Source organism: Mycetomoellerius zeteki, unplaced genomic scaffold (genome assembly GCF_001594055.1).
Source record: "Mycetomoellerius zeteki isolate Tzet28-1 unplaced genomic scaffold, Tzet1.0 scaffold10, whole genome shotgun sequence".
Taxonomy (NCBI): domain Eukaryota; kingdom Metazoa; phylum Arthropoda; class Insecta; order Hymenoptera; family Formicidae; genus Mycetomoellerius; species Mycetomoellerius zeteki.
In genome coordinates this window covers 65,297-79,700 of record NW_017255911.1, presented here as the reverse complement: position 1 = coordinate 79,700, position 14,404 = coordinate 65,297, and the positions used below count along the sequence as shown (strand labels likewise).

At 30.4% G+C, this 14,404-nt stretch overlaps 2 protein-coding genes across 2 annotated transcripts; both read left to right on the top strand.

Annotated features, from left to right (window-relative positions):
- Positions 1-2,692: 2,692 nt before the first annotated feature.
- Positions 2,693-5,395, top strand: LOC108731238 (uncharacterized). Its single transcript, XM_018461460.1, has 5 exons — positions 2,693-3,248; positions 3,456-3,632; positions 3,735-3,815; positions 4,698-4,790; positions 5,089-5,395. Exons 1-5 carry the CDS (start codon positions 3,148-3,150, stop codon positions 5,387-5,389), a joined length of 753 nt encoding a protein of 250 aa, XP_018316962.1. The 5' UTR covers positions 2,693-3,147; the 3' UTR covers positions 5,390-5,395.
- Positions 5,396-6,130: 735 nt separating this feature from the next.
- Positions 6,131-12,417, top strand: cass (apoptosis inhibitor cassowary). Its single transcript, XM_018461422.1, has 9 exons — positions 6,131-6,380; positions 9,388-9,549; positions 10,026-10,191; positions 10,308-10,468; positions 10,534-10,731; positions 10,921-11,112; positions 11,253-11,636; positions 11,757-11,907; positions 11,988-12,417. Exons 1-9 carry the CDS (start codon positions 6,306-6,308, stop codon positions 12,074-12,076), a joined length of 1,578 nt encoding a protein of 525 aa, XP_018316924.1. The 5' UTR covers positions 6,131-6,305; the 3' UTR covers positions 12,077-12,417.
- Positions 12,418-14,404: the final 1,987 nt, after the last annotated feature.

Below are 14,404 nucleotides of genomic sequence, written 5' to 3'. Positions count from 1 at the left end.
TAACATAAGCAGTAGCGAATCCAACATGTTGATTTCCTTATTGATTACGTCTTACTGCCTTAAGTTTTTTGTGTGCCAGGGCCCTTACTGGCCTTACGGTCTCTATCGTGATTGGCCAATTCGCTTACTGATTACGTCTTACGGCCTTACGTTTTTGTATGTGCCATGGGCTTCAAATGCTTTTGCGGACATCCGGTGCGGATTATGGATTGCGGACTGTATGTGACGGTACCCTTACTTTTTTCAATGTGTTCCCGGCTTTAAGTGAAATGGGCTTTAAGTGAAATGGGCACTTTGAGGCTATGTTTGACGATGATTTTCATTATTATCAATGAATCAGTGAATACATAACTGTTGCAACTGCTGAGAAAACTCAATCACTATTTTATATGTAACCTCAAACAGTGTATTTTCTTATTGACTTTATGTCGTAGCTGCCGTTACATCGTCTTCATTGTAGACAGACGTGGTTGTAGAAATTGTGCTACTCCTTGCGTCTTACTTCATTACTGCCTACTGCTAATTATATTGTAGCTGGACTTTAAGAATTGACTAATTACAGTCAAATATTCCCCTCTCATTCGACGATAAGAAGGGAATACTCGAAGGTGATTGGTCAGTTTTTACAGATTACGGCATATGGTTACGGCCAATAAAATGCGTGGTCTACAATGGACAGTAGCAGTAGTGGATTAAGAAGTTGGCGTAGAAATCAACCAATCATAATCGAATGTGAGGAGAATAATCAACCATGATTGATCGATTTCTACGCCTATTTCTTAATCCACTACTGCTACTGTCCATTGTAGACCACGCATAAGGCTGCCGCAGACAAAATTTCTGTAACAGTAACCTTAAGACGTGAACTTAAGCCGATGAGCCAATCAGAACTGCTTTAGATCTACGTAATCTGACGGAAATAGAAATAGCCATAAACTTATCCATAGGCGAGTTTCAACCGGTTATGGCTAAGTTTACTATTATTTCCATTTCCATTAGATTATGTAGACCTAAAGCAATATCCTGATTGGCTCATCGGCTTAAGTTTACATCTAAAGGTGCCTTTTCATGCACAGCACGCTGCGGTAGCAAAACGTCACGTGACGCAAATTTATTTTACATGAGATAATGCACCCGGCGCAAAATACATTTTGCCGCAGTTCGTTAAAGTTGAACCGAACGAACAGCAAACAGCAAGCTGCAAAATCGAAGCGCGCAATACGTCGTAAAGCTTAAAAAAGTCTGTACTATCGACCTCGATCAAATTCGGTAATCGATTTAGGATCCCCTTAACATAAAACTTTTTTATTTTAAACAAAAAACTTTGGTCTTGCTTCTTAAATCGTTTCATGGGAAAGTGCATGTGTACTTTGTAATCTAACAATATCATCTTATAATGTGTTGACTATTCATGTATTTTTTTTTGTTAGATAAATCTTGTTAACACTTGCGGAATTTGTGAAGAACCAAAGTTTTTTGTTTAAAATAAACTATAACTTTCTAAATTAGATCATTTTATACTTTATCACAAATTTGAAAGTTACAATTGCGATATATATCATTCACGTTCTCGATGTCAACAGATTAAGGTTATGATTTGCTTTCATATTCGATTTATTGATATCTACTTATTGAAAATAATTAATCAATTAATTACAAACATGTATCCGTACATTATTCGAAGTCATTCTTCGTTGTTTTATATTAAGGGGATCCTAAACCGATTACCAAACTTGATCGAGGTCGATAGTACAAACTTTTTTAAGCTTTACGACGTATTGCGCGCTTTAATTTTGCAGCTTGCTGTTTGCTGTTCGTTCGGTTCAACTTTAACGAATTGCGGCAAAATGTATTTTGCGCCGAAAGTATGCGTCATCTCATGTAAAATAAATTTGCGTCACGTGACGTTTTGCTGCCGCAGAGTGCTGCGCATGAAAAGGCACCTTTACGGTCACTATCACTGAATTTTGTGTACGGAATTTTGTAGCCCTAAACGCTCCCTAAGGCCGGAATCAGACTACGCATTGAATATTGAGATTGAAGATTGAAAGATTGAAATTTGACCAATCGAAACGACAGGACCTAAAATTTCTTTGTCCTTATTGGTCAAATTTCAATCTTCAATCTCAATCTTCAATGCGTAGTCTGATTCCGGCTTAAGAGCTGCCGCAGACAAAATTCCGTAACATGTGCGTAAGGTGTAAACTTAATCCGATGAGCCAATCAGGATATTACTTTAGGTGTACGTAATCTAATGGAAATGGAAGTAACAATAAACTTATCCATAACCTCACAATAAGGCGAATTTCAACCGGTTAAAACTCGTCTTACGGATAAGTTTATTGCTCTATTTCTATTTCCGTTAGATTACGTAGACCTAAAGTAATATCCTGATTGGCTCATCGGCTTAAGTCCATGTCTTAAGGTTACTGTTACCCCGGATCTACAATAGGTGTTTTAAGCCTTAAGTCGTAAGAAATTGACCAATCACAGTCGAATTCGAGGAGAATAATCGACTAGGATTCGTCCATTTCTTATGGCTTAAGACTTAAAACTCTATTGTAGATCATGTGATTAGTCAATTTCTTACGACTTAAGGCTTAAAACACCTATTGTAGATCCGGACTTACAGAAATTTTGTCTGCGACAGCCCTAATGGTGATCCTGCATCACAGTATATACAGTAGCGCAACTCTCCCAATTCTAGCGTGTACAAAATCGAATTGCACATGCGCGAGCTAAGTAGGTAACCAATCACGTAACTGATCCTCTATCACACTTCCTCTCTCTAGTTTTCTATAATTCTCTCGGTCACATTTAAATGTCCATATAAACCATAAAATTCATATAAAACGCAGTAGTGAAATCGGAGCAAATTGGAGTGAGCATTGAACAATCGAAGCCGTGTTAATATAAAACGTGTAAAGTGTTCGGTGAATAGTAACGTGTAAAGTGTTCAGTGAAAGAAGTGGAAAAAGTGAAAATTAATATTGACGGTGTCGAAAACGAAGGTTATGTTCACTTCGGAGAATAGTTAATTTGTATAAGGATATACAGATTTTCAATTCTCTGCCAGTAAACACATTTGATCTTAGCTTTGTTGCAGGTGCTGCTTCTTAGAAGATACAGAAAAATCAAGGAAAAAGGATGTCGACCCATAAATCAAATTTATGGTGTGTAATGAAGGAGTGCAATTACAATGTTACAGAGAAAAGACACTTCTTTATGTTTCCAAAGGAATGTGATAGGTATACATTTATTTTAATTATTTTTTAAAGCATGTATAAATCAGTTATTATTTTAAATATTTATAATTTTATATTACAATATGTATGTGTGTACTTTTAATTTTTTAATATTCTTTTATATATATGTACATATGTATAAAATGTATGTATAAAATGTATGTATAAAAAAACAATATTTTATATTAACTATTTCTGTTAAATTTATAGATGGTTGCAGTGGATACACGCATCTGGAAGATTTGATTTACAAGTGATGGGTCCAGAATACGCTCATCGCAACTATCGACTGTGCCACTTGCATTTTGAAGAAAAGTGGTACAAAATAGGCAAATGTAGAGCCAGTCTTCTTCCTAATGCTGTTCCAACAATATTTTTTGGAAGAAAGTAAATAATAAATTTTTTATAAAGCATTTTCTACTCTGAATAACATAGTTTTTCTTAAATAGTAAATTTATCATGTATAAATTAATATTACAATTTTTACAGCAATACACCTGTAACATCATTTCAAGAAGAAAATATAACTGAAAAAGATCAGGACAAGATTCAACAAGAAGAAACGAGCAGGTTTTTTAACTTTTATATATCTTATACAATATTCTGTTTCAAGATGGGGACAATGCAATGTAGAGGCCAGAAATTAGACGATATTTTAGGAATTAAAAAAAAAACTACGCGTAAATGAAGTTTGGTTTAATTTATATCAAAGTACATATTTTAATGTCTATGTAGAAAAAAATGAGTCCAGTTATATTTCCATTTTTATGCCTTTTAAAGCTGACACAAGCAAGCCATTAAAAAAAAAGCTAGGCTGATTAATACGATCCCTGCAAAACGGTTGATAACGGTAAAATAAAAAAAAACCCAAAATGAATTTTAAAATAGAGATCACTCTCGTCAGTGTCTCATCATAGAGAATTTTAAAATTTGACAAATTAAAAGAGTTATTCAACTTAAATAAAAATGTCATGTTTTAATCTTTTTTTCGCCTCTTTAATTCCGTAATTTTGTTTTAATTTTTCTAGATTTAAAATTCTCTGTGATAAAACTAAAGAGAATGATATATATTCAAAGATTTATTTTAGTTTTTTTATTTTAGATCAATCACTTTGCGGAAATCGTATCAACTAGCCCATTCTTTTTTTGGAGGATTGCTTGTGTTAGCTCAGAAAGGCACGAAAATGGAAATAATGGGTTTTTTTCTAGATACACATTAAATTATATACTTTTGTATAAATAAAATCACATTTATGTGTTTTATTTTCTTTTAAAAAAGTTCTTAAATATTGTCACTTTTCCGGCCTTTATAATGTTCCGTTCTCTTTATAATAATGACTCTTTATAATAATGATTTTATAATCTACATCAGCTGTAATTTATGTATTGTTGCAAAAACATATTTTATTTTTTATCAAGGGTATTGTATTAAAAGTATGTATTATGTTTTAGCGACATCCAATCGTTAAAACCTATGTCTATAGATACAGATGCTCATATACAGACCTACTTGCCTATGGATAAAGATGTTGAAATGACTAAACCGTAAGTTTTATTAAAAAGTAGTTATATAAATGCATTTTGATTATGGTATTTTTCTCTTAGAGCTATTTTTAAATATAATAAAATATAAATGTAAAAGTAAAATACATGATTGTAGTATTTTAAAGTACATATAATAATATTGTATAATATAACTCGATTGGTTTACTTAATCTTAATATCGTTAATATATCTTCCTTAATACATATTTTGACATCTTTTTCTACTGTTATAGTTACATCTTTTTTTTAAGTGTTCAATACATTTTTACAATAGTATTCTATTTCTGATTTGCATATAGGAGCACATCGAAGACCACATATATACCAACCATAGCAGGAACTCCGAAAAAGAAAAACTTACAAAAACGGAATTTAAAATTAACAGCAGAAAATAAAAAACTACGCGAAAGAATTAGAAGACTCCAAAAGAAAATACAAAGGATGGAAAATACAAGAAAAAGTAAGGAAGACCCTAAGAAATACGAAACTCTTCGTCAACTAGGTTGTCAATTACTACCCGTGAATGTTTCACAATTATTATCCGCACAGATTGACGCCCAAATTATAATATATTGTATGCATATTTGTAAATGTTCTTAAAATAAATTCTCTTACCATACAAAAATATTTTTATTATTGTGCATAAATATATTTTGATTTTGATTTATTAATTTTATTAATATTTGTTTTTTCTAATTTTTTTTAGATTTATAGATTTAAGAAGTACATACTTATTATGTTTTTTATTTTAATGCAATATTTGAATAAATATATTGATTTTACATACTATTTGTCCCTTACTTCACTCTTAACATTTTTACTAAAAATGTATAAATGTATATATGTATGTAATAAATATATTTCCTTTTCAGTAAATAATATTTCTATAATTATATGTATATTTCTCTTTAGTATTTTCTCAATTTTATATTTCTTATTGATCAATACAGATTCTATATTGTGTGGTTAGCTACTTATTTATTTTCTAATTTAATTTATATATTAAATGTAATGACTAATATATGTAAATAACAAGTTAAGAAAAGAGAAGAAATGATAAAAGAGCTATAATGTAAAATAGAAATTCAGTGATATAAGGTTCTTTTGTAACTGAGCTAGTATTGTACTTAAAATGAAATAGATATATATTTGGAATTGGTGAAAGCATGATAGAACATTTTAGTGCAGTTCAGTGTAGCAACAAAGAGCAGGCTTATGATTGGTTACCTACTTAGCTCGCGCATGTGCAGTTCGATTTCATACACGCTATCATCAAAGGTGCCGACAGAGAGTTGCGACTGTGATTGCGGCTTGCGTGCGCTGCGTCGCTGCCATCTTTGTTGAATGTCTCATGTGTTCTCGTCCCGTTATATCGTTAGACGTTACATTCAATTACACATTTTGTGTTTCGTGTACGTTTGACGGTTACGGTGTGTCTGATTGAGATTTCAAGCATTCGCATTTTCTGGTACCTGCGTGCACTTTCACAATATTCAAGTCACGTGTGAGCTTCATAATGAGTACCGACAGTATTGAAAAACTGTATAGGAACTTTGGCATTCTTGCTGACGCTAAAGATAAACTGGTACAAGTATGTATAATTTGTTGGTTACATCGAGCACCGGCCATATTCAGTTAAAAATATATGTAGTTGAGATTTTGTTTCTAATTTATATACGTGCAATCGACGCTATGTTGTATTGAGCGTTGTGTGTGTGTGTGTGTGTGTGTGTGTGCGTGTGTGCGCGCGTGTGTATGTGTGTGTTCATGCAAATTTTCCTGTCGTTTAAACATCAAAATATATTCCGAAATACCGAAAATGCATGTAGCGTCCTATGTGCATCTGCGGATTACCATACAATGATATAATCTGATTTATCCAAATTAAATTTTTTTTCTCGTATATATCATTAATATTCTCTCCGTGAAGGACTCGGTACTATAGTAGTTCACCGAAAACTTTCTGTTTACAAAGGGCCACTGTCATTCGTCGAAATCATTTACCGAATATTTTAAGTATAATAGACATAGTTTAATCGTCATTGTTTTTTAATTGATTTATAATAGTCGCGTTCAGTAGAATGTTTATTTTGCAATTGTTACAAATTTTTTTCACGCTGGTGGTATTACACTTTTAAGATCGAAGAATCTTGTGTGTGTGTGTGTGTGTGTGTGTGTGTGTGTGTGTGCGTGTGTGTGTGTGTGTGTGTGCGCGCGCGCGCGCATCTTGAAATGGGGAGGTGAAAATTCCAAAAGTTAGCAAATTCACTAGTTATTGACCAATTAAATTATGAATATCTAGTGAATTTGCTTTCTTGTAATTGTCATCTTATTTCGAGATACACAATCGACTCCATAGATTGATCTCAGAAACTGTACTTGGGTGCATCCATTGGTCTGTTTTCTGTTCCTGCACTAAACTGCACTTGAATTCTCTTTCTCGCTTTCGATAAATATCAAATATACATCTATCTCACTTTAAGTTTTAAAAGTGTATACTAGTTCAGCCACAGTAAACAGATCTCATGTGTAACTTTATCCTTGTTTAACATTTGCCAATATTTGGTGAACAACGAAGATACATGGCTACATCTGGATCAAGTTTTTGAACGTAGCCCTAGATGAATAGTCCTTTCTCAGCAAAGAAAATTCCAATAGTTGTAAGATAAACTATTTGCTGAACATTGCCATTAATTCATATAAGTGTGCCATACTTAGTTATGAATAATTTGTTTACTTCAGCTTTGATGCCAATTAAGAAGGGATTTGGTTTATAATATAAATATTTAATCACATACATCCATCCTTATAAATTAATGGTTAATTCTCTGAAGTTAACTATCTGGTTAATAATTTGCAATGTGTTATATAAATGTACAGTACCCATCGATTCTTCTTATTACACAATATATTTAACACAGTCTTTGTTACCTATTATTATACTATTGCATAATTTCATCAAAATTGAAGCTGAAGGGATTCTTCTGGAAAAATACCAAGTTTTTCTTAGGCCCAGTTCCACAACTCACGGTTAACTCTTAACCGAGATTCAACTTGTTTCTCATCTCTTTCCAATTTTAAAATTAGAAAGAGACAATGAATAAGTTGAATCTCGGTTAAGAGTTAACCGTGAGTTGTGGAACTGGGTCTTGTTAGTTTTAGAAGTTTTTGATTTTTCAATTATATAAAAAATTGCTATATAAACTATATAAACACTTGAACTTAGCACAAATACATATAGTATGACAAATAACCTATATAAATAGAACAAAACTGTGAAAAATAACCATCCATTGATAATGTAGCACTTTAAAAGGCACAGTCAATTTTTTTATTGCGAATTCTGGTTGATAAATTTAAATCTGTAAAAAATAAATAAAATACAATCCAACTTTTATGATAGTAAAAACTTGAAGCTTTCACAAGTACATTTTTTTTTTTCTAATTTTTACATAGTCCAGAACAATATAATAAAAATCTATAAAGAAATTCGAAGACTTTGTTGCAGACAAAGAATGAAAATTTCACATTTACAACAGAGAAATAAGATTGTGGAACATAAAGTTATTCCAAATCATTATAGAATTTAAAAATTAGGAAAACGTCTCAGGGTTACCAAGATCTGTATGCTCCAGTTAGGGGTTAGTGCAGTACTGTTATGTATTTTGACTTTCCACATGAAAAAAAATTAACAGGAGAGAATTTTTATTCAGCCAAAAAAGATTAACGAAGATTAGGAAGAATGGAAAAAGATAGTTCCAATGCAGAATGCATATCCATATATAAGGTTTGTTTTCTATAACTGAACTAGTGTATACTTTGAATTTGAAGTGAGATAGGTATATGCTTGATATTTGTCAAAAGCAAGAGAGTTCTAGTGCAGTCTAGTGCAGAAACAGAAAACAGACCAATAATAAATATATATCAAATGTGCGTACATACGTGCAAAGTGTGTATAGTAGAAAAAAAGTTTTGAGTTTATATTTTAACTCTTTCCTCATATCATGATACTTTCGTCATAATACTTGTAAGCATGGGTATCTCATCGGAATTATTTTTGCTTACACGGCAGTGCTATTACATACGCTCAGTCAATGATAAAGAACATATAAATTTTCATTAAATGAATTCTTTGTCATCTAAGACTCTATATTTATATAGTATTATCCTTTACCTACAGTTTTTCTTATGTTATGTATAATATTTTTCAAAGCAATTCCCGATATGAAGTCTTGCTTTTCTCGTGTCGCAGGAATATTCTGATTAATAATACTAATGAATAATAAAAAAAAATGCTAATTAAAAATAATAATTAAATACTTACAATAATATATCGATAATACTAAGCTAACTTTTTTCGATTATACTAAACTGACTTGTCTGTTGTCTGTTTCAAAACAATTTCACTGACTATTCCTGCAGATCAAGAGCTTCAGCTTCATCTTTTGTTTATATATATATATATATATAAATTTAATAGTTTTAAATTTAATTCTTTTTTAATAAATTTTTATCTTTACAGTTCTGTGTCTTAATAAAGATCACATCGTTATGTTTATTGCTCTTGTGAGTTATCTTCAATACTGTTTATATTGTAGCATGAAAAGGAATATCTGGAAATTCTGACAGCAGTTAAAGGATCACCTAAGGAAAAACGGCTAGCATCGCAATTTATTGCAAGATTTTTCAAGCATTTTCCAAAGCTAGCGGATCAAGCTATAGACGCTCATTTAGATTTATGCGAAGATGAAGATATGGCTGTAAGTTTTCAAATAAAAGATTGAGCCGTTTTTAATTTTGAGTATGCTTTAGTAGCTGAAATAATAAATTGCGTATATTACACGGGGTGTATACTAAGTACGCTAAAAGATTTTAAGTGTGGTCATTCCTCACACAAATTCAAGAAATGAAAACTTTGTATGGCCATATGTCCGAAACGGCTTCATTTCAAAGATACAGAATCAACAGAGTTATAGTTGAAGGAATTTTTTTTCTAAAAATTTTGAAATTATTCAAATTATTTTGATGAAACTTTGTATATATTTAAAGTTTTATCAAAATAACTCGAATGGTTTTCAAAATTTTTGGAAAAAATGAATTTTTTGACACTCAGTATCTTTGAAACGAAGCTGTTTCGGATATACAATCTTAAGAAAATTTTGTTTTGAATTTGTGTAAAGTATCACTCCTTAAAATCTTTAGATTTTTAGAGAAATATTCTCATTTTCTTTTACAGATTCGAAAACAAGCTATTAAAGATTTACCAGCACTTTGTAAAGACAATAAAGAACATACAGCACGAATTGCAGATATCTTAGCACAATTATTACAAGCTGAGGATTCTTCAGAATTGGCAGTTGTACATAACAGTATTATGTCACTTATGAAAAGTGATCCTAAAGGTATTATTTAATAATACCTATAAATTTTCACTTGGATTAAATTTTTTGCATTTGTTGCGGCCAATTTATGACTGTATACTTAATTATTGAATTATAAATCGAGTTTGTATTTATAGGTACCTTAAGTGGATTTTTTAGCCAAATTATTAGTGGCGACGATGGAACGAGAGAACGTTGTATAAAATTTCTAGCTATCAAGCTTAAAGCAATAGGACATGACATTATTACGAAAGAACCGGAAGATTTGCTAATTATAGAATGTAAAAAAGTATTGCAGGTAATTTATTATTTTTAATATAATATAATACATGTATATACTTTTTTATAATGTGTTTTTTATAGGATGTGACTGCTGACGAATTCCACAGTATTATGGAAATTCTTGCATGGACTAGATTGGGATCTACTATCACTGGACAACAAGAATTGGTTGATATTACGATAGAACAAGCTGAATTGTCTGTACCTTTTAAGCACACTAATGTCGAACAGTGGAACAGATTGGTTCAATGTGTTAAACATGCTCTTCCATTCTTCAGTGTATGTATACGCGCGCGCGCGCGCGCGCGCACGCACACACACACACACACACACACACACAGATGCATTTTCAATATTTCTTCAAATGTGATTTAATATTTTAATATATAAATATGTTATACATTATATATGTTTCATGATCAATATTTAATATTTTATCTATATTTCAATATTCTTATCTCTTTTCAGTCGCAGATAGATTCTTCAAAATTTGTTTCATACATTTGTGTACAAGTTCTACCACATTTGTCTTTGATGACTTCTCCTGATGATAGAGATATACAATTGGAACTGTTAAAGTTGCTTGCTGAATTAACTGTATTTTGTGGAACTATTGAGAAACCCGAAGACAAGGTTCAACAGCTTTACAATACTCTTATTGTAAGTATTATATCTTTATCCATACATACACATATTTTAACAATATATTTTTGTGTGTATTGTAATATCTAATGTTCGTATTTTGTTGATCAATATCAAAATTATTGCTTATTTATCATTTTTCATTTTATTTATTTTAGACCTATATGCCACTTCCTCCGGCTACAGAAATTACAGATGTACCAAAGTTACAATTTAGTCATGTGGAATGTTTAATGTACGCCTTTCATAAGTTGTGTAAACAAACTCCTGAATTTTTGATAAAAGATGCAGAGCAACTCAAAGAATTCCGATTAAGATTACAATATTTTGCAAGAGGTATTCAAGGTTATATAAAGAAATTACGTGAAGCTATTAGTGGAAAGACAGAAGAAGAATTGAAATCTGAAGAAAATCAATTGAAAGTTGTGGCATTGAAAACAACCAACAATATCAATACTTTAATCAAAGATCTGTTTCATTCACCTCCTAGCTTTAAAAGTATAATACATCTTTCGTGGAAAACGCCTTGTAACGACAAAAAGGTTATTAGTTTTCAATATATGTTATAAACTGTTTTTATAAATAATGATAACTACAATGTTACATTTGTGAGTGCTTTGATTTGCAATATTTTGATTTTATTAATTTTGTGTCTATTTTAGAGCGATAAAAATTCTGTCCAAAAAAGACATACACCAATCACATTTGGAAATGACAATAGTTCGAACAAACGTAGTAAGGAAGATAAAAACAGCAAAAGAGAAATATATACGCCTCCCAGTGGCAAATACAGTTCAACCATATCAAATTACGGTGAGTAGGCAAATGTATTGAAATTTGAAAGAAATATTTTAGTTTATTATATTATCATTAATTTTACTTATCGTTTTAAGGTCGTGGTAGATTTAAAGGTAACAGACCTAGAGGAAGAGGTGGATTCAGAACGAGAGGTCGTAGCTCATGGCGAAAGAATTTTTATTAACTATAAAATTCCTTACAAATGGAAGCAGCTAAAATTAGAGTAACAATATTAAGCGCCTATTTGTTTCCTGATACCAACAAAGCGCGCTTTCAAAGAAGTTATCACAAAATTTAATTTTTTATTCATCTTTATCGCAACATATAACAAGTGATAGTTTGAAGACTTTGATAAATTGCCAGAACAGAGAGGAATCAGAAAATCAATAATTTCCCAAGCATTATGATATGGGAAGAAGATTTGGAGAATGCAATTGTAGCATTATATGAATATTTTGTTTAATTATTGTAATATGAATCGCAATGAAAATCCAAAATATTTCAGACATTTATTATTATATAAAATTATAGAGAGAAATAATATACGCAGGGATAACATATGCAGGGAATGGAAAGTTATTTTTTTAAAGTAACAAGTTACAGTTACTCGTTACCGAGTCAAAAAAGTTCTCGTTATTAGTTACTAATTTTTAAAAGTAACTCATTACAATTACAGTTATTTAAAAAGTAACTATTCGTTACTCCGTTACTTTCTTAAAATCAGTCTAAAATAAGTACTAAAATACAACTAGTCTAAAAAAATGTTTTGCAATATATTTTATTTAAATGTTGATAAAAGCAATATACAACAATGACACTAGCTTTATTTTTTAGTTTTTTCTTAAAAACAATTTCACAATTCTGAAATCTATAAAATATGTGGCAAACTGAGATTTGCCCGACATATCGAGTAAAAGTGTAAAATAATTCCTGAAATAATAGTATATTTCTCAGCTGTCAAAAATCACTGCAGGAGCGCTGCAGCAGTTGACAGCTAAGTATTTTAGAAATTACTTTATACTTCTATATGACGTAGCTATCAGACAGATATCTCAGTTTGCCACATATTTTACAATTTTCAGGATTACAAAATTATAATATTTTTAAGGAAAAATTAAGAAAATGAAGCTTAACGTAGTAAGTAATTTATTGTATGTAATTTCCTCCTTACGTCATGACAGAGTCAAATTTTAATATTTGAGTGAATATAATATGTGAATTCTGCAATCTATACACATATACACCAATTAAATTTTCAATCTTAAAACGCTATTCGATTAATATTTTTCACCATAAATTTTTCATAGTCCTTTAAAGATGCATATTTACGTAAAAATATCATTAAGTTACTTGTAAATTTAATTTGTTATATTACTATTCTAGTTTTAATTAGGAATTGCGTTTTAAAACAAATTTAATTGGCGCGCAGTTTAGAGAATTTGATGTATATACAAATTCATTCTAAAATTATTACGCACGAAGATTAAGCTCGGATTAAAATTTATCTTTTTAAACACAATAAGTTATCTTAAATTTAATAATAAATAAATTAACCACAGAGAGTATTAACATCTTAAGACATTTAAAAATGGTTAAAATTTGAAATCAAATTATGAATACTATCTAAAGACTGAAGATTGAGTAAATGAAAATTATATTATATATTGGATTCAAAATACAAAAAGTAACGATGAAAGTAACTGTAAAATTCGTTACCGTTACAAAAAAAGTCACTACATTATCGTTATAATTATCAAAAAAGAATAGTAACGTAATTATCAGTAAGTTATAAAAAAAGTAACTTGTGACTGTAACTTCGTTACAAGTAACGAGTTACTTCCATTCCCTGAACATACAGCACATATGAATATATTAAGCAAGTCAAGAAAAAACATTGATTGGCGGATTTCACGAAGGAACTATATATATGAAAAAAAAAGGAAGGAAGAAGATATTTCTCATGGATACGAAATCAAAATGATATTATTTAAAGAAATTGAAAAAAGTTTGACGAAAATAATACACAAAAATGAAAATGCCACGTTATCAAATTCAAATTTCAAACACGCAATTGTGTTACCGGACACGAATACACCGATCATGGTTATGGAAACAGAAATAGTTCCTTCCTTGTAAAAAAAATTTTGTGACATTTAAAACAAAAATTTTACAAAAATATATCCTGTAGCCATTCCTAAATTAGCTTCCTCCTCTCCGTTCCTAAACCTTTATCTTTATTGATATTTGTTAATACTTATTTGTTGACAGGATCGAACTGTGTATAACAGAGAATTCGAAATCAGCCATGCATAACAGCTGTTTTATCGAAAAAACACAGGATAAATAATTTTCGATGGATGAGAGAAATATTGTGTATACGTGCACACAATAAATGACATTATTTGTTAAACTTCATATATGCTTATATATATATATTGGAATAAAATTATAATATTAGAGAGAATAAAATTAGAGCCCTATATATATATATATATATATATAATATATTTTA

Excerpts from the sequence above, each read along its gene's own strand:
- LOC108731238 (XM_018461460.1), top strand. The coding sequence starts at position 3,148 with ATGTCGACCCATAAATCAAATTTATGGTGTGTAATGAAGGAGTGCAAT. Across the intron at positions 3,633-3,734 it reads ACAATATTTTTTGGAAGAAA|CAATACACCTGTAACATCAT; the intron begins GTAAATAATAAA and ends CAATTTTTACAG. Across the intron at positions 4,791-5,088 it reads GATGTTGAAATGACTAAACC|GAGCACATCGAAGACCACAT; the intron begins GTAAGTTTTATT and ends ATTTGCATATAG.
- cass (XM_018461422.1), top strand. The coding sequence starts at position 6,306 with ATGAGTACCGACAGTATTGAAAAACTGTATAGGAACTTTGGCATTCTT. Across the intron at positions 10,192-10,307 it reads TATGAAAAGTGATCCTAAAG|GTACCTTAAGTGGATTTTTT; the intron begins GTATTATTTAAT and ends TTGTATTTATAG. Across the intron at positions 11,637-11,756 it reads CGCCTTGTAACGACAAAAAG|AGCGATAAAAATTCTGTCCA; the intron begins GTTATTAGTTTT and ends TGTCTATTTTAG.